General features: G+C 43.6%; 1 protein-coding gene across 5 annotated transcripts in view; it reads right to left on the bottom strand.

Moving 5' to 3' along the window:
• The window catches only part of EVC (EvC ciliary complex subunit 1), a 104935-nt gene that overhangs the window by 20332 nt on the left and 61512 nt on the right, over positions 1-23091 (bottom strand). For all 5 annotated transcript variants that reach the window (XM_005208179.5, XM_059887350.1, XM_015471697.3 and 2 more), the window contains 3 exon segments: positions 17697-17909; positions 5181-5290; positions 1127-1337 (listed from right to left, as the gene is read on the bottom strand). In XM_005208179.5, coding sequence (XP_005208236.2) covers positions 1127-1337; positions 5181-5290; positions 17697-17909 — 534 coding nt within the window.

Here is a 23091-nt window from a genome sequence, read left to right on the forward strand (position 1 = left end):
AGAGACGCTGAGCAACTTTCTAAAAGTCACACAGCAGAGAGGTTCTTCAGTCACATCTGAGTCTGAGAGTAGTCTGGGACATCATGGAAGCCAATATAGGGGCTGTGAGAAGTCCGTCTCTTGAAGGAATAGGGGTTGGAGAAGGAGGCTGGGGAGTCGGAGGTAGGGCAGGAAGTGCTGCCTGCTTCCCACCAAGTCTTCCAGGGCCAAGAAAAAGAGACGGTGAGCTTGTCCCTCACTCATAGGTCAGAAAACATCAGCTGCTCATACAGCTCAGTGGCTATAGCAGTCCTGGAGTCAGCCTGTCTGGGTTTAAATCCCAGCCCTGCAATTTACAGTCTTTCTTTAGATTTGTGAAGACCTTAAAAGAGACCACAGAGCCCTCTTCTCTCAACCCCTGATGATGACTGCACCTATCTGTGTTCTGACTTCTTATGCAACTTTAGTATAATTGTCATTATCATATACACTGCAAGCTTTGGGCATACTGGGTGCCCTCAGCAGGGGTACCTATTGTGCCATTGTCCCCACCCACAACAATATGGGAGCAGGGTTGATTTTTTTTTAATTTATTTATTTACTTGGGGGCTTCCCTGATGGCTCAGTGGGTAAAGAACCTGCCTGCAATGCGGGAGACATAGGAGAGTGGGTTCGATCCCTGGGTCAGGAAGATTCCCTGGAGGAGGAAAATGGCAACCCACTGCAGTATTCTTGCCTGAAAAATCCCATGGACAGAGAAGCCTGGTGGGCCACAGTCTAAGGGGTCACAAAGAGTCGGACATGACTAAGCAACTAAGCACTCATTTAATTATTTGGCTGTACCAGGTCCCAACTGTGGCACACAGGAGCCTCAATTTTCATTGCAGCTTGCAGGATATTTTTAGCTGAGGCACACAAGATCTTTGGTTTTTTCTCTCAGTTGCAGCATGCAAACTCTTACTTGCAGCATGTGAGATCTGGTTCCCCGACCAGGGATTGAACCTAGGCCCCTGCTGCACTGGGAGCAAGGAATCTTAGCCAGAGAAGTCCCCAGGATTGGGGCTTTGACTAAACCAGACTGGAACCTGGAAGCCAAGGAAGCGGTACTCCTGCTCTGGGTGGGGCAGGGGCTGAGGCACGGTCTTACCAGGGCTCTGAGCAGTTGCCACTGGTGCTCATCCAGACACTGGGAGGAGCCCTGCTCCAGGGCGTGTTGCTCCCGCAGCTCCTGGAGAAGGCTTTTCTTCCCGGACAGCCTCATCTGGGCCAGGGTGGTGATGGCACTGCCGCGGAGAGCCAGCCTCCGGAGAGCTGAATGCAGGAGCAGTCCGTGCCCCTGCAGGATGCACTGAGTGGACCTTTGGAGACAGTGGGGAGGAGGTTAGGGCGGGGGGGGTGAGTGTTCCTAGCAACAGAGTGTGGTGGTTAATTTTATGTGTGAGCTTGGCTGGGCCATGGGCTGAATGGACAGCTGATCCAATATCATTCTGAGAGCTGCTGTGAGGGTGTTTCTGGATGAGATTAATATTTGAATAAATGAGTAAAGCAGATGGTTCTCCCTAAAGTGGGTGGGCCTTGTCCAATCAGTTGAAGGTGTGAAGAGACGAAAAGGCCCACTTAACCACAAGTAAGGGGTAACTCCTCCTGCCTGACTGCCTTGAGTGGGACATGGTTTTCCTTTGTACTTCCTTCTCTTTGTACTTAAACTGGAACATTGGCTTTTCCTGGGTCTTGGTACTGCTGACCGTCAAACTGGACATCACACCATTAGCCCCTGAGTTCTCAGGCCTTTGAACTTGGGACTGAAATTACATATTGGTTCTCCTGAGTCTCCGGCTTGCCTACTGTGGATCCTGTGACTTCTCAACTTCTCTATATCTGTACCTATGCATGCATGCTAAGTTGCTTCCGTTGTGTCTGACCCTTTGCAACTCTATGGACTGTGGCCCTCCAGGCTCCTGTGTCCATTGGATTCTGCAGGCAAGAATACTAGAGTGGGTTGCCACACCCTCCTCCAGGGGATCTTCCCGACCTAGGGATTGAACTCGTGCCTCCTATGTCTCCTGTATTGGCAGGGAAGTTCTTTACCACTAGCGCCACCTGGGAAGCCCACCTGGGAAGCCCACCTGGGAAGCCCACCTATATCTTTACCTATATCACCTATACTATGTCTTCTATTGGTTCTGCTTGGAGAATCCTGACTAATACATTGACCCACTAAGAAACACCCCAAATAGTCATGCCCCACAGGGAACCTTTCCAGAAGCAACAGGTTAAAATTATCCCATCTTCTGCTGCCCATCCTTTTAGATGTGGGTGCACACTTGAGTTATAGTCAGTCATCTGTCCTTTGATTAACCTTTTTAACTTTATCACATTCTGCCTCAAGTTTCAGATGCATATATACAGTTGCCTTCAGTACGTATCCACTCAAATTTCTTACAGGACTCTCAAAATTAGCACATTCAGAACTGAAGTCATGAACTATTTTTGAGTTCCTATCTCAATGAGTTAAGTAGGAAACTGGTTTAGAGAGGCTCAACATTTGGTTTTCTAACTTGAGGTGTTTTCTTACAGCCTGAAAAGTTGAACAGAAAACTGTCAGTCAGTTTACCAAGGAGGAGAGAACCAGCAAACACTCCTAAGAATAAGGAATCACCCCTCGTAAAGACCTAATTTTGAATCAGCTAAATTCACCCATGGAGTGGTTGATCTGCCACTGTCTGAAATCCCTGCTGGAAGTAAGATAAATCCTGTCTGGAGGAAGATCCCATCATTCAAAGTCCTAAGTTATTACTATGATTTTTTAATAACACTGTCTAGCATTCAATAAAAATAACCAGACTTGCAAACAGATAAGAACTGACCAAAAATAAAGGAAAAAAAAAAAAAAAAACAGACAACAGAAACATACCCACAAGATACTGGATATTAAAATAGTCAGCTATAATGAATATGTTCAGGAAATTAAATGATAAGATGAATCTGAGCAGATAACTGGAAACTATGACAAAAATAAAGTGGAAATTCTAGAACTAAAAACACAGTAACCAGCATTAAGAATTCAGCAGATGGATTGAACAGCAGATAAGACACACCTGAGGAGAGTGTGAAGGGGAAGAGAGTCAAAACAAGTTATCTAGACTGAACTACAAGGAACAAAAATATAGAATAGCATGTAAGAGACAAATAACCTAAGGTAAAAAAATCTAATAGACATTAAATTGCATTCCCAGGAAGAGTAGGAAGAGAATAAGCAGAAGGAATATTTAAAGAGATAAAGATTCAGAATTTTAAAAAACTGATTAATGATAGCAAATTACAGATTCAAGAATCACTACAGATTTAGTAAAAACAAACAGGAAATGCACAAAAACCCACATCCATGTTTAGGCATATTATAATAAACTGATGAAAACCAAAGAACAAAAGAAAATCTTAAAAGCAATCAGAAACAACTGAAATCAGAAACAAAAGATTTCTTTAAAAGAATTTAAAAGACAGCTAAACCGGGATTTTACACCCAATGAAAACATCCCTCAAAAGTGAAGACAGACATTTTCAGACAAACAAAATCTAAGAAAATTTGTCAGTAGCAAATCTAAAATAAACAGAATCTTCATGCAAAGAGAAATACTCCTAGGTGGACACTTAAAGATGCAGGAAAGAATCAAGAGCATCATAAAGTGTAAATCTAAATGAATATTGACTGCACAAACCAAAAACAGTATCTTGTGGAGCTGCAAATGTATAAAGAAAGTGAAAGTGAAAGTCTCTCACTCATGTTCAACTTTTTGCAGCCCCATGGACTGCAGTTCATGGAATTCTCTAGGCTGGAATACTGGAGTGGGTAGCCTTTCCCTTCTCCAGGGGATCTTCCTAACGCACGGGTCAAACCCAGGTCTCCTGCATTGCAGGCAGATTCTTCATGTAAAATGCCCAATAAGAAAAGCATTTTTCCTCTGTGAGAGAGAAATGAATGGAAATAAAGCATTCTACTGTCTTGAAAGAAGGAACATATTAATGTATGCTATATTTTGGCACACAAAGGATGCAATTCAAAATCTCTGAATCATTAAAATCACAGTAAAAGAATATATAACTAATAAGCTAAATTATTAGTATATAACATATATACTATATATTACTATGTATAGTATGTATATACTATATATTATATATATATACTATATATTATCTATATAGTATATATATAATACATAACTAATAACTAAATTAGAGAGAGAAAACAGAAAATAATAAAACACCTAAACCAAAAGAAGGTAAGAGAGGAGAGGAAAAGGAACATAGAGCAGATTGGAAAAAGATAAAACAAACAGAAAGGAGATAGATTAAAAATTCAAATATATTACCATAAAGTTTTACATTAAATATAAATGGACTAAATATTGGTACTATTAAAAGATATAGTTTTTGAGACTAGATAAATCTTCCAATTGCTCACTACTGTCCTTAACTTGCTCACCAAATTCTCCCTACTTGTTTCCATCTCCTGATACCTCCTTTGTATTATCTAACAATACAGCTATCCACATGCTTCTTGATATATACACAAAATAATTTCCTGGAAAAGACTGGGCAACTAGAAAATTAGCTATATCTAAATAATTTTTCTTATGTAAAATAAAGAAAAAGAAATATTTTTCAGGAAGCTGAAAAAGTGATACCACATTAATAAGTATATAAAGAATATTTTAAAATATAAAATTTGTTAATAAATGGGGAATGACTGAAAATGGGCACAAGTGGTCTTTTTTGGAGTGGTGGAAGTGTTTTACAATTGGATCGTGGTGATGGGTGCAGAACTTTTAAAATTAACTAAAAATCATTGAATTGTACTCTTAAAAATAATGTATGCAAACTATACCTCACAAAAGGTGTTTTAAAAGTTTCTATGAAAGACAACTCTATGAAGTAGGTATTGTTAGCCCCATTTTATGGATGAGAAAATTGAGGGTAAGAACAGTTCCTGTGCCCACACCAGGTCTGACTTCAACCTTTCATACATGGCACTCTGCTATCACGGTGTTTCATATTTATGTTCACAATTTGGTTGTTCTCCAAACCACACTGTAAGGGAGCCCAGGGGGTGGGAATTAACTTACAGATGAGGACACGGAGGCTAGCGTGGAGTATCACACCGGACAGGAGGCCCCCAGCCTACACGAAGTTGTACTCACTCTTCACTGAGGCTGCCGAGCTGGCCCAGGACTCGGTGGATGATGTTCTCATGGTCATCCCTCAGGTGTGCCTGCAGCAGAGTGGACAGTGCGTCCTCCTCCATCCACACCTAAAGCCCACAGCAGAGGGACAGGGGTCGAGCTCAAGTTCATTTCATCCATCATTGCTTTGTCGGAGCATACTTTTTGTTTCTTATTTTTAAAAATCCCTTTCTCTTTTGATTTAATTATTTTTCTCCTATGTGCTAAGTCACTTCAGGCATGTCTGACTCTGTGTAACCCCAAGGGCTGTAGCCCACCAAGGGCTGTAGCCCACCAGGTTCCTCTGTCCATGAAGTTTTCCAGGCAAGAATACTGGAGTGAGTTGTCATTTCCTACTCCAGGAATTGTCCCAGCACCATTTCTTATATAATTTATCTTCTTATGACTGGCCTGTCATGACATTTTGTCTGACAGAGTTTCCATATGCACATGAATCTCGTTCCAGGCTCTTTATTTAATTCTGCGGGTCTGTCTATACCAAGACATCACACTTGAAGTTCTGCAATTTATAACAAGAGTTCATAGCTGCTAGAGCACGTCTCCCCATATTGTTTTGTACAAAACTGTCTTGCTATTCTTGGTTCCTTTTCTTCACATATGAATTTTAGGGTCTGTATATCAAGTTTGGGAAATAGCTTTTTGGGGATTCATTTTGTAATTAGATTGAATTCATAGACTTATTTGTAGAAATTGAATTTTCCTATCCAAGAACAAAGCCTTTTTCTCAATTCTTTAATTCCCTTCAAAAACATTTTATAAACTTCTCCACTGGACTGTGTCAGTCACTCAGTTATGTCTGACTCTTTGCGACCCCATGAACTGTAGTCCGCCAGGCTTCTCTGTCCATGGAATTATCCAGGCAAGAATACTGGAGTGGATTGCCATTCCCTTCTCCAGAGGAACTTCCCAACCCAGGTATCGAACCCTGGTCTCCTGCTTCGCAGGCAGATTCTTTACTGTTTGAGCTACAGGGAAGTCTTCTCCATTAAGCTCTTATAAACACTGGTCAGATTTATTTTTAGGCACCCTGTAGTTTTTATTCTAAAGGGGATCTTTATGATCTCACTACTGTTCTCCTCTACTGCTTTGAAAGTTACTTATTCTATTTCTATTCTATCTACATTTAGAAATTTTAACATATATTCCTGATTTCACAAATCCAAAGTTAATCAACATTTCTTTTACCATAGGATTCATGACTGTCAGCACTTCTGAAAATTTCTTATCCATTATCAGCTTCAATATTATCTCTCTTTCATTCTCTCCTAGAATTCCTGGAACACTAAGGAAGTCCCCCCTAGGACTTTCACATTCTATTCCCATGCCTCCTGCTGCTGCTAAGTCACTTCAGTCGTGTCTGACTCTGTGTGACCCCATAGACAGCAGCCCACCAGGCTCCCCCGTCCCTGGGATTCTCCAGGCAAGAACACTGGAGTGGGTTGCCATTTCCTTCTCCAATGAATGAAAGTGAAAAGTGAAAGTGAAGTCGCTCAGTTGTGTCTGACTCTTAGCGACCCCATGGACTGCAGCCTACCAGGCTCCTCCGTCCATGGGATTTTCCAGGCCAAGAGTACTGGAGTGGCGTGCCATTGCCTTCTCTGCCCATGCCTCCTAACCTCTCATATTTTCCATCTCTTTAGCCCTCCATGTCATATTCTGAACTACTTTCTCACCTTTATCTCCTAGTTCACACATTGTGTCTTCAACAATACTGAATTTGATATTTAACTCATGCATTAAATTTGTCTTCATGATTACAATTTTCATTCACAAAAGTAGGTAGTTTTTAAATGTCATCTTTTTATATCATGTCTTGTTTTTATGCTAGTAATTCCTCTTGTTTTTTTTTTTCTTATTGTTTCAAACATACTTCCTTTATAAGTGCTCTCTAATAGTCTCTTCATCTGGATTTCCTGGCGCTTGTGGTCTAAACTTGGTGCTTGCTGTATGTGCTGGCTCTCACTTATGGCAGATTGTCCCCTGTGTGTTTCGTAATTCTGGATGTTAGCTCATCTTCAGTGTGGCTTTGTCTGTGAAAACCTTGTGAGGTCCAAGGCCACACAAGTGATGCTCTAAAGAATAGCAGAAACTCAGATCTAAGTCTGTCTGTCTCCAAGGCTCAAATATTTCCTAGGTCCACCATGCACCTCCCTAGCTCACTCACATCACCAGGAGACACAAGCACTTAGAAACATGCAGCTAGCCTGTGTTACACCAAGGGCTCTGTCTTTAAGGTGAGACTCTTTCACTTCCCCTACATCTGGAGTGTTTTTCTGGAGATGGCCATGCTGCATGCAGAACAGAGACAAAGCACAGAGGCTTCTCTGGTGACTCAGCCTGCAGTGCAGGAGACCTGGGTTCGATCCGTGGGTCAGGAAGATCCACTGGAGAAGGAAATGGCAACCCACTCCAGTGTTCTTGCCTGGAGAATCCCATGGGCAGAGAAGCCTGGCAGTATACAGTCCATGGGGTCGCAAAGAGTCAACCATGACTGAGCGACTAACACTTTCACAGAGGCTTTGAATGTGAGTAAGCAGCTTAGGCTTCAGTTCTCTGGGCCTCGTAATTTAAAACACTTATACTTAATCACACAAAATCACACTGCGTTACCCAGAATTGTTTGTTAAAGCCAGTCTCTGATGTGTTTTGTGAGAACTCTACAATAACCTGTCAAAGTGCTTCGGAAACCAGAACACCCTAGAAAATTCAACACAGTCTAGATTCCCTAAAAAATATATTAACATTGTCACTAAAGTACATGGGGGTCTTTGATGTGCATTTAGAGAAGACAGATAAAGCTAGTAACAGGATCCAAAGATGGCCAAGAGTACACAGATCATCCAAGCAGACGGTGCCCAAAGTGGTCACACCATTTCTTTAATATTGTTGAAGGCAAGTTCATAAATGTTTGCATTTAGAAGCAAAGAGCTGCTTCCCTGGGCTAGAGTGTTGAACCTGTTAAGTGCTACTGGGTAATTTGTGGTTTCCAATATGGTTACTGTTGTTTCAAAGTTTCATCTACTAAGGAGAGAAAGGGAAAAGGAACCAACAGTCAGCACATGCCTGGTACGTGTTGGGGGTTTTGGAACATTTTCCTATAAAGGAAAAGAAAGAAAGTGAAGCTGCTCAGTCGTGTCTGACTCTTTGCAACTCCATGGACTGTAGCCCATCAGGCTCCTCTATCCACGGGATTTTCCAGGCAAGAATACTGGAGTGAGTTGCCATTTCCTTCTCCAAGGGATCTTCTCAACCCAGGGCTCGAACCCAAGTCTCCCATACTGCAGCCAGACTCTTTACCATCTGAGCCACCAGGGAAGCCCTCCTATAAAGGAGGTGGGTTTATAAGTGAGCCAGGAGGTGAAGTCACTGGTGTGCTACGGGGAGGGAGGCACTGCAGGTTTAAAAGCACAGTCAGAGAGGGTCTTGGGGTGAAGGCGGCTTGGGAGAAAGTCCTTAAGCAGGACAAATGAGTCAGGAACGCTGGGGAGCTAGAGGCATGCAAGGATACCAGGGAGGCTAGGGTGGAGTGAGAGGGGAGACAGGGAGGAGAGAGAGGGAGGAGGTCAGCTCCTGACACATGGGGCTGTGCAGGGCAAAATAAGGACTCTGGTTTTTACGCTGCATGAAATGAGCGGAGAAATGAATTGATGTGACATAGTATCTTTTATCAAGTCTAATGTGCCAGTGGTTATGAAATGCAGTTATTTTAGGTCCCATGCAGAGAGAAAAATCACTGCCAAGTAAATTAAGAAGATCTCGGTTTTAGAGATGTTAAAATGTGAGTAAATCTGCATCTTAAAAATGAATGGGATATATGTTCCTTCTGGAGCAGGGAGGGGTCAAGATGGCAGAATAGGAAGACACTGAGCTTACCTCCTCCCACTGGCACATCGAAGTTACAACTATTCACAGAGCACCTATTGATGAGAATGACCTGAAGAGCAGCAGAAAAAAGTCTACAACCAATTGTATAAAGATGAATGGGAAGTTCCTGTACAGCACACGGAGCTCAGCTGTGATGACCTAGAGGGGTGGAATGGGGAGGGGGGTGGAAGGCTCAAAGGGAGGAGATATATGAATACCTATATGGCTGATTCACATTATCGTACAGCAGAAACTAAGACAGCATTGTAATGCAGTTATATTCCAATTGAAAAATTGCCAGATTAAAAAAAAGAAGAAACCACAATGAGAAGGGTCAAAAGGATCAGGTCAGCGTATACTCACGTCCCATAATTACAGGTGGGGGACCCTCAAACGGGAGGATAATTACTATTGCATTGGTTCTCCCCACACAGTGAGGGGTCCAAAGCTCCCCAGCCCAGGGGTCCTGAACTACGAAGATGAACCCTAAGAACGTTTGGCTTTGAAGATCTGCAGGGCTTATATTCGGGAGAGCCAAATGATCATGGGAAACAGATCCATCCTCAAAGGCTGCACACAAAATCTCACAAGGTCCAGGATCCAGGGCAGAAGTAGTCATTTGAAAGAACCCTGGGTCAGATCCACCTGTTGATATTAAAGAGCCTGCCAGAGAGGCAGGAGGCAACCAGAGCTCCATCTGGGGACAGAAACACGGGTGCAGCCATTTGGGGGAGCTCTTTCTACCTCGAAAGCTGTGAAGAATTTGTCTGCAATGCAGGAGACCCAGGTTCGTGGAGAAGGAAATGGCAACTCACTCCAGGATTCTTGCCTGGAGAATCCCACGGATGGAGGAGCCCAGTAGGCTACAGTCCATGGGGTTGCAGAGAGTCAGACACGACCAAGCAACTAACACTTTCTACCATGAGGACACGTGCTTGGAAGTACTCTTTCTGAATCCCCGCTCTGGCTTATTAGCACAGGGGTCCAGCCTCGCCCACCAGCCTGTCAGCACCAGTGCTGGGGCACCTCAGGTGAAGCAGCTGGCCAGGCAAGGACACAAGCCCTCCCACCAGCAAGCCAACTGCCTTAGGACCCGTAGAGCCTCTAGCTGGCCCAGGACCTGACCCTGCCCACCAACCGGTGGCCCCGTACTAGCTGCTAGACCAGCCTCACTCACCAGTAGTCTTAGTAATATTTTTTGGATATGTCTCCTCAGGGGGCTTCCCAGGAGGCTCAGTGTTAAAGAATCTACCTCTCAACCAGGAGACTTGGGTTCAATCCCTGGGTTGGGACGATCTCCTGGAGGAGGAAATGGCAACCCAGTCTAGTATACTTGCTTGGAAAATTCCACAGACAGAGGAGCCTGGGAGACTATGGTCCATGGGGTCGCAAAGGGTCAGACATGACTGAGCATGACCACCCACTCACGTCTCCTCAGGCAAAGGAAATGAAAGCAAAAATGAGCAAATGGGACTAAATGAAACTAAAAAGATTTTGCACACTGAAGGAAACTATCAACAAAATGGAAAGGCTGCCCACTGAATGGGAGGTATTTGCAAATGATGCACCCCACAGCAACAATTACCTTAGGTCCACCTGCACAATCAGGATAATCTCCCCGTTTCAAGGTTCTTAACTTACTTCCCATCTGCAAAGTCCCTTTGCCATATAAAGTAACATTCATAGCTTTTGGGAATTAGGATGAGGAAATCTTTGAGGGGATGTCCCAGCAGACTGAGGAGAAGCCTACACACCTGCATTAGAATGGATCACACTTTGAGGACCACTAGGTTAGGGGCGGCGGCCGAGAGGAGCAACCCCACGTTCAAGGAGCAGTGGCTGTGCAGGCACAGGAGGGCTGAGAGGAGCTAATCCACATTCAAGGTCAGGAGGGGGGACCTCAGGAGCAGTGGCTGTGCTTGGCTAGAGCAGCCGTGAAGAGATACCCCACGTCCAATGTAAGAGAAACCCAAGTAACACGGAGAGGGCATCAGAGGGCATCAGAGGGAAGACACAGTGAAACCATAATCACAGAAAATTAGCCAATCTGGTCACATGGACCACAGCCTTGTCTAACTCAGTGAAGCTAAGCCATGCCGTGTGGGGCCACCCAACATGGATAGGTCATGGTGGAGAGGTCTGACAGAATGTGGTCCACTGGAGAAGGGAATGGCAAACCACTTCAGTATTCTTGCCTTGAGAACCCCATGAACAGTATGAAAAGGCAAAATGATAGGATACTAAAACAGGAACTCCCCAGGTCGGTAGGTGCCAAATATGCTACTGGAGATCAGTGGAGAAATAACTCCAGAAAGAATGAAGGGATGGAGCCAAAGCAAGAACAATACCCAGTTGTGGATGCGACTGGTGATAGAAGCAAGGTCTGATACTGTAAAGAGCAATATTGCATAGGAACCTGGAATGTTAGGTCCATGAATCAAGGGAAATTGGAAGTGGTCAAACAGGAGATGGCAAGAGTGAACGTCGACATTCTAGGGATCAGCGAACTAAAATGGACTGGAATGGGTGAATTTAACTCAGATGACCATTATATCCACTACTGTGGGCAGGAATCCCTCAGAAGAAATGGAGTAGCCATCATGGTCAACAAAAGAGTCTGAAATGCGTACTTGGATGCAATCTCAAAAACAACAGAATGATCTCTGTTTGTTTCCAAGGCAAACCATTCAATATCATAGTAATCCAAGCCTATGCCCCAACCAGTAATGCTGAAGAAGCTGAAATTGAATGGTTCTGTGAAGACCTACAAGACCTTTTAGAACTAACACCCAAAAAAGATGTCCTTTTCATTATAGGGGACTGGAATGCAAAAGTAGGAAGTCAAGAAACACCTGGAGTAACAGGCAAATTTGGCCTTGGAATACAGAATGAAGCAGGGCAAAGGCTAATAGAGTTTTGCTAAGAGAACGCACTGGTTATAGCAAACACCCTCTTCCAACAACACAAGAGAAGACTCTACACATGGACATCACCAGATGGTCAACACCGAAATCAGATTGATTATATTCTTTGCAGCCAAAGATGGAGAAGCTCTATACAGTCAACAAAAACAAGACTGGAAGCTGACTGTGGCTCAGATCATGAACTCCTTATTGCCAAATTCAAACTTAAATTGAAGAAAGTAGGGAAAACCACTAGACCATTCAGGTATGACCTAAATCAAATCCCTTATGATTATACAGTGGAAGTGAGAAATAGATTTAGGGGACTAGATCTGATAGACAGAGTACCTGATGAACTATGGAATGAGGTTTGTGACATTGTACAGGAGACAGGGATCAAGACCATCCCCATGGAAAAGAAATGCAAAAAAGCAAAATGGCTGTCTGGGGAGGCCTTACAAATAGCTGTGAGAAGAAGAGAAGTGAAAAGCAAAGGAGAAAAGGAAAGATATCCATTTGAATGCAGAGGTCCAAAGAATAGCAAGGAGAGATAATAAAGCCTTCCTCAGCAATTAATGCAAAGAAATAGAGGAAAACAACAGAATGGGAAAGACTAGAGATCTCTTCAAGAAAATTAGAGATACCAAGGGAACATTTCATGCAAAGATGGGCTTGATAAAGGACAGAAATGGTATGGACCTAACAGAAACAGAAGATATTAAGAAGAGGTGGCAAGAATACACAGAAGAACTGTACAAAAAAGATCTTCATGACCAAGATAATCATGATGGTGTGATGACTCACCTGGAGCCAGACATCCTGGAATGTGAAGTCAAGTGGGCCTTAGAAAGCATCACTACAAACAAAGCTAGTGGAGGTGATGGAATTCCAGTTGAGCTATTTCAAATCCTGAAAGATGATGCTATGAAAGTGCTGCACTCAATATGCCAGCAAATTTGGAGAACTCAGCAGTGGCCACAGGACTGGAAAAGATCAGTTTTCATTCCAATCCCAAAGAAAGACAATGCCAAAGAATGCTCAAACTACTGCGCAATTGCACTCATCTCACACGCTAGTAAAGTAATGCTCAAAATTCTCCAAGCCAGGCTTCAGCAATACGTGAACCGTGAACTTCCAGATGTTCAAGCTGGTTTTAGAAAAGGCAGAGGAACCAGAGATCAAATTGCCAACATCTGCTGGGTCATGGAAAAAGCAAGAGACTTTCAGAAAAACATCTATTTCTGCTTTATTGACTATGCCAAAGCCTTTGACTGTGTGGATCACAATAAACTGTGGAAAATTCTGAAAGAGACTGGCATACCAGATCATCTGACCTGCCTCTTGAGAAACCTATATGCAAGTCAGGAAGCAACAGTTAGAACTGGACATGGAAAAACAGACTGGTTCCAAACAGGAAAAGGAGTACATCAAGGCTGTATATTGTCACCCTGTTTATTTAACTTCTATGCAGAGTACATCATGAGAAACGCTGGGCTGGAAGAAGCACAAGCTGGAATCAAGATTGCAGGGAGAAATATCAATAACCTCAGATATACAGATGATACTACCCTTATGGCAGAAAGCGAAGAGGAACTAAAAAGCCTCTTGATGAATGTGAAAGAGGAGAGTGAAAAAGTTGGCTTAAAGCTCAACATTCAGAAAACGAAGATCATGGCATCTGGTCCCATCACTTCATGGGAAATAGATGGGGAACAGTGGAAACAGTGGCTGACTTTATTTTTTTGGGCTCCAAAATCACTGTAGATGGTGACTGCAGCCATGAAATAAAAAGACATTTACTCCTTGGAAGGAAAGTTATGACCAACCTAGATAGCATATTCAAAAGCAGAGACATTACTTTGCCAACAAAGGTCCATCTAGTCAAGGCTATGGTTTTTCCAGTGGTCATGTATGGATGTGAGAGTTGGACTGTGAAGAAATCTGAGTGCCGAAGAATTGATGCTTTCGAACTGTGGCGTTGGAGAAGACTCTTGAGAGTCCCTTAGACTGCAAGGAGATCCAACCAATTCATCTTAAAGGAGACCAGTCCTGGGTGTTCATTGTAAGGACTGATGCTGAGGCTGAAACTCCAAAACTTTGGCCACCTCATGTGAAGAGCTGACTCATTGGAAAAGACCCTGATGCTGGGAAAAGACCCTGACTGGGGGCAGGAGGAGAAGGGGACGACAGAGGATGAGATGGCTGGATGGCAATACTGACTCGATGCACATGAGTTTGGGTGAACTCCAGGAGTTGGTGATGGACAGGGAGGCCTGGCGTGCTGCGATTCATGGGGTCACAAAGAGTCGGACACGACTGAGCAACTGAACTGAACTGAACTGATTCTACATCCTATTCCAATTGTGTAACTAACAAAATCCACAATATTTAACAATTTCCCTGAGCAATGGGGTATGAAATCACCAAGATCTTTTACCTAGGAAAATAAGTGGAAAATGAATTTTACAGTCTGGGTGTGTGTTTGATTTTCCATGAAGAGTTTTGTCGGTCCTTTTCTTCTCATGACTAAATATTCATCTCGACCACAGAAAGTTCATCTCTTATTTTCATCATCAACAAGGAAATATGGAAAGCAGGAGAGAATATGGATCCCTAAATATCTTATGGTAATTTAAGGCAATTAGACAATCAATCAGTAAATTAATTTTGACATACACACTTTGAGAAAGCAGTCTTGGGTCATACTTATTTAATCAGTTGATAAGGTCATTAACCCTCCTGTTTGCTTCTTGCATGCAAAACTCCTCTCAAAATACTTCCGCACAAGCACAGGAAATTTCATATATGTGCATATGCTCACAAAGTACATGAATAAAAAATAAAACCCAGAATCTAGGTACTGTCTGATATCTACTTAAAATAAAAGACTCATAACTGGAGGTTTTTGGATGAATCATGAGCCTTTGCCTAATAATTTATCAGAACTGAAATTCTGGATTTTTTTCAATATCAATGTTATAAAGTGATTAAACAGATATAGTGCAAAGGGTTTTAGCCTGCATTTGCCTGTGTTATCTTGCAGCAACCACGTAGGGTATTTTGATCCATATTTTTCACATGAAAGCTGAGATTCAGAGAAATTCAGTAAGTTGCACAAAATCACAGAGTTGTGGGAGGTCAGCTAACTGGCTAAAGTCACTCAGGCCATTAATGCCATTGCTGTTGTTTAGTCGCTAAGTCACATCCAACTCTTTTGTGACCCCATGGACTGTAGCCCGCCAGGCTCCTCTGTCCGTGGGATTCTCCAGGCAAGAATACTAGAGTGGGTTGCCATTTCCTTCTCCAGGGGATCTTCCTGACCCAGGGACTGAACCTGCATCTCCTGTGTTGGCAGGCGGATTTCTTTACCACTGAGCCACCAGGGAAGCCCATTAATGGGGTTGTGTGCACGCGTGCCAAGTCGCTTCAGTCGTGTTTGACTCTTTGAGACCCTATGGACCATAGCCCGCCAAGTTCCTCTGTCTCTAGGCAAGAATGCTGGAGTGAGTTGCTATGCCCTTCTCCAAGGAACCTTCCCGACCCAGGGATCGAATCCATTTCTCCAGCACCTCCTTCATTGGCAGGTGGATTCTTTACCACTGAGCCACCAGGGGAGCCCGTTAATGGGGCTACTCTGCTTCAAATGCAGGCATTCAGCTTCCAAGGTTAGAAGACTGTCTGCAAACCACAATCGTCCTTAAAAGGCCTGACCCCCCACTTGGGGAGCCAACATCAGAGGCACTTTAGATTCATCTGGTGAGCTTTCCAAACCACTGAGGCCCAGGTTTCCCCATTTCCCCAGAGATGGCAAATGATATGGCCTGGGATCCGGGATTGGTATGAATTAGAGGAATTCAGCTTCTTGTACATCCCCTGGTGATCCTGTGCCAATTTCCAAAGCTGCATATTATCCCTGGAAATGCAGCGAATTTTTCTCCCAGCTAGTGGGTTTTGAATAAGGAAGTTAAGAAAATCAGGGCTACTGCCCTTTAGGACCTACCAGCCACATATGCAGGAGACAACTACTGGTCATAGGACAACAGATGAAGCTGATGGCAGACTGAAATTTATTAGAAGGAGATCTAATTAACTGGGCAGGCAGGTAGCTAGACCTGTGCCCACCCACAGGGAAAGGCCCTGTGTTTGCATGGTGCTTCCATTTACTTTTTGGTAGTTTGGACAGCTCACCTTATTTTCTTTAGAAAATTTCTATCAGATACATACATTGAGGGCTTTTTGTGACTAACTGAACACTCAACGGAAAAAGACATGGTGTTTCTCATAACAAGCACCTAGGGATGGGCAGTCCGGGGCTGGGACAGTCCACCTCTCTGCCCTACCCTCCTTCATCTCGTCTCTAAGTCAAAGGAAGGCCAGCGGTCCTCCAGTCCTCCTGTAACTGCTTTGGGCAGGAAGAACAGGAAATGCTAAAGAGGAAGATGTTTCTTAGCAACACGTGACCATTGTATTAGTGAACAGAAGCTCCCTGCAGGTATTGCACCTTGTCTCATAGGCTAGAACTCCGTCAATGAGGCCACTTCTAGAAACTGGGATACTGAGCATGTTAGTTTTGCAGCCTCTAGCATGCAGGAAAGCAAGAGAGAAGGGAAATTGGGGCATTTTCAAGTGTCACATTTGAAAATCTGACAGTTTTAATTTTTTAAAAATAAAATTGATGTATATTAGCTTCCTATGGCTGTTGTAACACAGCACCACAAATCTGTGGCTTCAAACAAATTTAGTACCTTGCTGTTCTGGAGGTGAGTCTGGAATGAAAGGAACAGGACTGTTTTCCTTCTGGAGGCTCTGGGGTAGGGGTGAAATCTGTTCCTTGCCTTTTCCAGCTCCTTGAGGGCGCTCCCATTCCTTGGCTGATGCCCACATCCTTCTACCCTCTGCCCAGGACATCACATCTCCTCTGACACTGACCCTCTTCCTTCCCTCTTAAAAGGATCCTTGTGATTACACTGGCCACTCAGATAATTCAGAATAAACGTCATGTCCCCAAATCCTTAATTTAATTGCATCTGCAAGGTCCGCTTTGCCCTGTTAGGTAACATATTCACAGGTTCTGGGGATTAGGATTGGGGGCATTATTCTGCCTACAACACATATTGTTGTTGTTCAGTCGCTCAGTCGTGTCTGACTCTTTGCGACCCCATGGACTGCAGCATACCAGGCTTCCCCATCCTTCACTATCTCTGGAGTTTGCTCAAACTCATGTCCATTGAGTCAGTGATGCCATCCACCGTCTCATGGTCTGTTGCCTCTTCTCCTGCCTTCAATCTGTCCCAACGTCAGGTCTTTTCCAATGAGTCAGTTCACATCAGGTGGCCAATATACGGTTTTAATGATGAAATAGACTTTCACTGAAAAATAGAGGAGTCCCCTGTGTGCAGCCCCTCCCACCCCTACCTCAGTCCACTCCCTTGAAGTACTACCTTCTGCCATTTACTTCTGTTGTTCTAAAGAACAGGCTCTGGGCGTCATCTCCTGACTTCCTACACTGGGAGAGGAGGGGTCTGCTCTCTTCTCTTCCTCCCATCCTAGCCCACCCGGCCGGCTGTTGTGAAAGGCTGGCAACCAGAATCTTGGTAAAGCATTCAGCACAGGCACTTGGGGATGCTCAGTGAAAGAAATGCCTCATTATCCTTCAAAAGTTAATGAAAAACGCAGACTCTAGACCCAGTTTTACGAAATGCTGCACCTGCTTTTCCTGCTCTAGGAGATCCTGGAAGAGTTTCCACTGCTGGCTCCGGAAGCGGTCCGACTTCTCCAGCTGCCGAGTCGAGTTCTCCTGGGCCTCCTGCCTCAGGTATTCACACTCTGCCTGGGAGAGGTCGGTTACACGGGGGAGCGTCTGCAGGAACAGGATGTCCGCGAACTTCTGGAACGTTTCCATGGTGCTGCAGTACAGCTCCTGAAGCCGAGAGCCACAAGACGGAGTTACAAGTCATGGTCTCACCCTGGGCAGGACCAAGGTCTCCTCACAAGACACAGAGGAAATCCAGCAAAGGGAACCGTCGAATCACACACGTGTGTGCACATGCGCATGCGCACAAGCACACACACACAGTCGGGAAATACCGGCTGCCTCCCAGCCCTCTCACCCGCACCCAGTCAAGCCCCAGACTTGCCCCGCTGACCCAGTAAGCCCTTACTCACTGGCATCTCCTCTAAACCTCCATCCAGATTCTGTTCACAGCCCCTCCCTGGTCTCCCTGCCTCCCTCCATCCTCCACATTTAGGTGAGTTATTTGCAGAAGCACAGCCCTTTCATTTCCGGTTCAAATACCTTGGAGGGCTTCTCTTTCCATTGCAATCAGAATTACCTAGCAGGGCTTCAAGGCAGTCCTGACTCATTACTCACCATTCTGCTCTTTCATCCCACCTTCCCCACTCCATTCTCTCTCTAAAAATGTATCTTTTTAATTGTGAAAAATAAAAGCATATAGATAATAATATATTAAACATTCGGAATCCACCATTCAGTTTTCTTTTTTCCCCCAGATTAAATACACTAAAACTTGCAGGTTAAGTTGGAACCCTTTAAGTTCTCTCCGTAATTCTTTTCCCCTCCCACCTAGCCTCCCCAGAATCAGCCATCCCTATGAATTCAGCATCTCTGTCTCCAATTTAGATGTCTATATTTTCACTATATGTGATGTCCACAAACGTGGCTTTTGGTGTGCCTGTTCATTCACATAAATGACATCTCATTGCATGTTTCATTATACAGATACTTTGCAAGCCTCTACACTTTGCCCCACCTCCAGGCACTTGCACATCTGAAATGGACTCCTCTTCATCCTGCAAAACCCCTATGAAAAAACCCCTTCTCTGTGAAGCCTTGCCTGGGCCACTCAGACTAACAAGGGCATTTCTGACCCTGGGCTCCTGCAGCTTTTTGGTTAGCCCCACCAGGGCATCAAAACTACAATTCATCTGTCATTCCTCCTGGACCACAACTGCCTGAGAGTGGCTGCATCATACTCTGCACCTACGTCTCACATCCTCCCAGACCAACCACCTGACTGCAGTTTCTGAACGCATCACACACCAACAGGAGGCAGAATGCCCATTCCCCCTTCTCCATCTAGGAATTCCCTACATGTGTTCCAAATTCTATTTGAGGTCTCCTCTTCTGCGAGGCCTCCTGACCACAGGGCTTCTTGTGGCCACTAGTTGTTTGATTATCCTTTTCATGGACTAGACCATGAGGTTTCTCAAGAAACCTCTTATTACTTTAGCATCCATAGCACCTAGAAGAGTACCTGGCAAATATCAGGTAATAATATTAAAATTGTTAATAATTATGAGTTCTTACTGTGTGCCAGAGTGTCACAAACACATTTCTTGCATAATATCATCATCCAATAGTCCAATGTAGATGTTCTATTATAATTACCATTGTTTTATAGGCAAGAAAAATAAGATCCAGAGAAGAGAAGTAGCTGGACATTTGTAGAGGGTGGATTCTGACTACTGGACTATTGGACTCATGCTTTTAACTTGTATGGTATGAGGATAATTGTTTTTTCTTTTTTTTGGAAAAAAATTCTTAGCATCTCATCTGGTGTACCTAGCTCATACTTGGTGGGCTCAATGAATATAAGTTAAATTTAACTCCATGTTAATTAAACCCAATGACCGTGCATGCATGCTCAGTCATGTCTGACTCTTTGTGACCCCATGGACTGTAGCCCCTAGGCTTCTCTGTCCATGGGATTATCCAGGCAAGAATACTGGCGTGGGTTGCCATTTCCCCCTCCAGAGGATCTTTCTGACCCAGGGATCGAACCCGAGTCTCCAGCATCCCCTGCATTGGCAGGTGGATTCTTTACCACTGAGACACTTGGGAAGCCCAAACTCAATGCATACCATGCTCTGAAAAGCTCATGGCCAAACTGAACTTTGTTTGGAATAAAGTGCCCATGACAGGGACATAAGGGATCCACATCCTTTTAGAAGACTTAGAGATCCTGCTTCTGATAGTGGCCAGGCAGGTAATTTGAACCAGTTTTTCCCACTGAGGATGAATGTTTTTAAAAAGCTGGACAAAATGTTTACTAAACCATCATAAAAGTCCCAAAGAGCTAACAAAGAAGTATAGAGTGTAGGGTCCAAGGTCTGGGAGAAGATGGCATCAGAGAAGCATGCCCAGCCTTTGGGCTGCATTTATATACAGGGTGTAGGTCAGTCCACGGAGAAGACAATGGCACCCCACTGCAGTACTCTTGCCTGGCAAATCCCACGGGCAGAGGAGCCTGGTAGGCTGCAGTCCATGGGGTCGCTAAGAGTCAGGCACGAGTGAGCGACTTCACTTTCACTTTTCACTTTCATGCATTGGCAAAGGAAATGGCAACCCACTCCAGTATTCTTGCCTGGAGAATCCCAGGCACAGAGGAACCTAGTGGGCTGCCATCTATGGGGTTGCACAGAGTCAGACACGACTGAAGCAACTTAGCAGCAGCAGCAGGTCAATCCAAGGGACATGCCTGCACAGCTGATGGACCCTGGACAGCCTCTGGTAGTTGAAGGGACAGAAGGTGGAGCTCATGGCTCACCATGAGTTGGGGCCTCATTCCACACCAAGGATTGGGAACCCAAAAGCTGCAATACAGAAACATGAGTGAAATGGAAGGAAATCAGATCTGACAGGTTTAAATACACAGCAACCTGGAATCCGTTCATGCGGGTGGCCCAGTTTATTTCAAGTTTAGGCCTTGAATTAAGGGGATTCTAGATCATTCGAGACCCAGTCATCTGGCAGAAGCAAAGGAAAAAATCTTCTTTGGAGAAGGAGAACATACTGTATGCCTGAAAATATTTTTATAAATAATGTACAAATCTGAGATAAGGCATAAAGTGAAAAATACATGAGTATTTAGCCTTCATCTTCTTTTAGCCTTCATCTTCTCTTCACAAGGAGACGAGAATACAAGCAGAGTACACAAGGAGACAAGACCATGACCAAAGAGCTACACGAACAACAGACATGCAAACCCACAGGCTGTCTGGGGAGCACAGTACACAGACTTTAGGGCTGATGCTTACTATGCTTCTGATTTTAAAAGCCACTCTTAAACCTTAAAGCAATGACCTGGCGATTACAAAAAGTAATGCTAGTTTTTTTTTTTTTTTTTAATTAGAACTTCTAGAATTGAAGAACACTGTCCAATAATAGGAACCCAATGCAAAGGTTTCACTGCAGTTTAGTTGCAGTTGAAGAGAGAATACGTACAGGAAGACAGATCAGGAGAAAATCTAGGACAAAGTAAAGAGAGGCTAAAGGATGGAAAATATGGCGGGGAAGATGAAGGATAAAAGATACAGTAACAAAGTTCCACATGTTTAACTGGAGTCCCTGAAGGAAGGAAGGGAGAGTTCAGACAGAAGTCATATTTGAAGTGACGGTGGGTGAGAAATCTCTCAAAACTGATGAAACAAATTTACAGATGAGGAAACTGAGGCTTCATCTGTACATGTGAAAGGGAGGTTAAATAAATTGTGTTAGTTCACCCACAGGACCCTGGTAAGGCTTCACCACACATGATCTAACCATGATGCTCTTAGATGAATTTTTCTAACAATGAATGAATGAGACTATAACTAGCACCTAATAAACACAGGGTCACTGTTTGCTACATTAATAGTAGATAAAACAGTCTTTAGGGAAAAAAAGCTCTTCTAGAGAGAAAGGGGAGCAGTTCATAATATCAAAAGGTTTAATTTGCCAGAAAGATGCAAAGTTTCTAAATTTATATGCACTTAACAAAAAAAAATGAAGGTGTCAATCACTCAGCTCTGTCTGACTCTTTGTGACTCCAAGGACTATAGCCCACCAGGCTCCTCTGTCCATGGAATTCTCCGGGCAAGAATACTGGAGTGGGTTGCCATTCCCTTCTCCAGGGGAATCTTCCCAACCCAGGGATTAAACCCGGGTCTCCCACATTGCAGGCAGATTCTTTACTGTCTGAACCACAAGGCATTATCCAAATCAATACAATTTGACACATTAATAAAATAAAGCAGAAAAGTATAATGTTAATTATGGGAATAAATGAAGAAAAAACTATTTCACAAATTGTAATTTCCATGCAGAAGAAACACTAACAAAATAGGAAATGGAAGGAAGCTTCCTTAATCTGAAAAAATCTATAGCAAACATTTCACCTGAGGGTAGAAACTATAAAACAATATTAAGAAAAATTAATAAGACAAATAAATACAGGGATACACCATGTTTGTAGACTGGAAGATTTGATACAGTAAAGACATTCATCCTCACCAACTTGATCTATAAATTCAAAATGCTAATCAAATTGGGGGCTATATCAGTAACTTTGTAGACTATAGATTGAAGCTGCACATAACTCTTGAATCCAACAATTCTGCTCCTAGGTATCTGCCCAGAAGAAACAGGCGCATGCATGTATCAAACAGCATCCACAAGAAAGTTCTTGTCAGCAGAACGTGTAACAGTCTAAAATAAGAAGCTACACAAATGTCCGTCAACAGTAGGATGGATAAATGGTGGTGTATTTATACAGTGAAATAAGAATGAATACTGCTGCACACGACAATACAGAGAAATCTCACAAGGCACAAAGCTTCTCTCACAATACAAAGTGGAGCGACGCAAATCTAACATGCTATACAATCCCATTCCCATAAAAGCAAAGACCTAATTTCCATGTAAGGCAGGGTCTGGCTCCTGTGAGCAGGGAGGAGACTGGGACAGGCAGGAGGTATGAGGGGGTTCAGGGATCCTGGCCAAGATCTCTTTCTCAATCTGGACAGAGGTTACATAGATGTGTTTTCACTCATCATTCGCTAACCTATAAGTTTATGTGTTATCCATTTATTTGTATCTGTTACAGTTCACAATAAAAATGGTTTAATAATATGGGAGTGACTTACATTTTCTTCCAGCCCCTGGAAATCCCAATTTCCTGCCAGGCAGGAGACAGATTTTAAACATCTGATTCTCCTACCTTGGAATCTATCATCCCGTAGCAGTGGCTGTGGACATTAAGACATACCTTTTTCTTTTTGGCGCGTGATTGTCAAACTACAAAAATATGCTGTTTGTAAATTCA

Source organism: Bos taurus, chromosome 6 (genome assembly GCF_002263795.3).
Source record: "Bos taurus isolate L1 Dominette 01449 registration number 42190680 breed Hereford chromosome 6, ARS-UCD2.0, whole genome shotgun sequence".
NCBI classification, from domain to species: Eukaryota; Metazoa; Chordata; class Mammalia; order Artiodactyla; family Bovidae; genus Bos; species Bos taurus.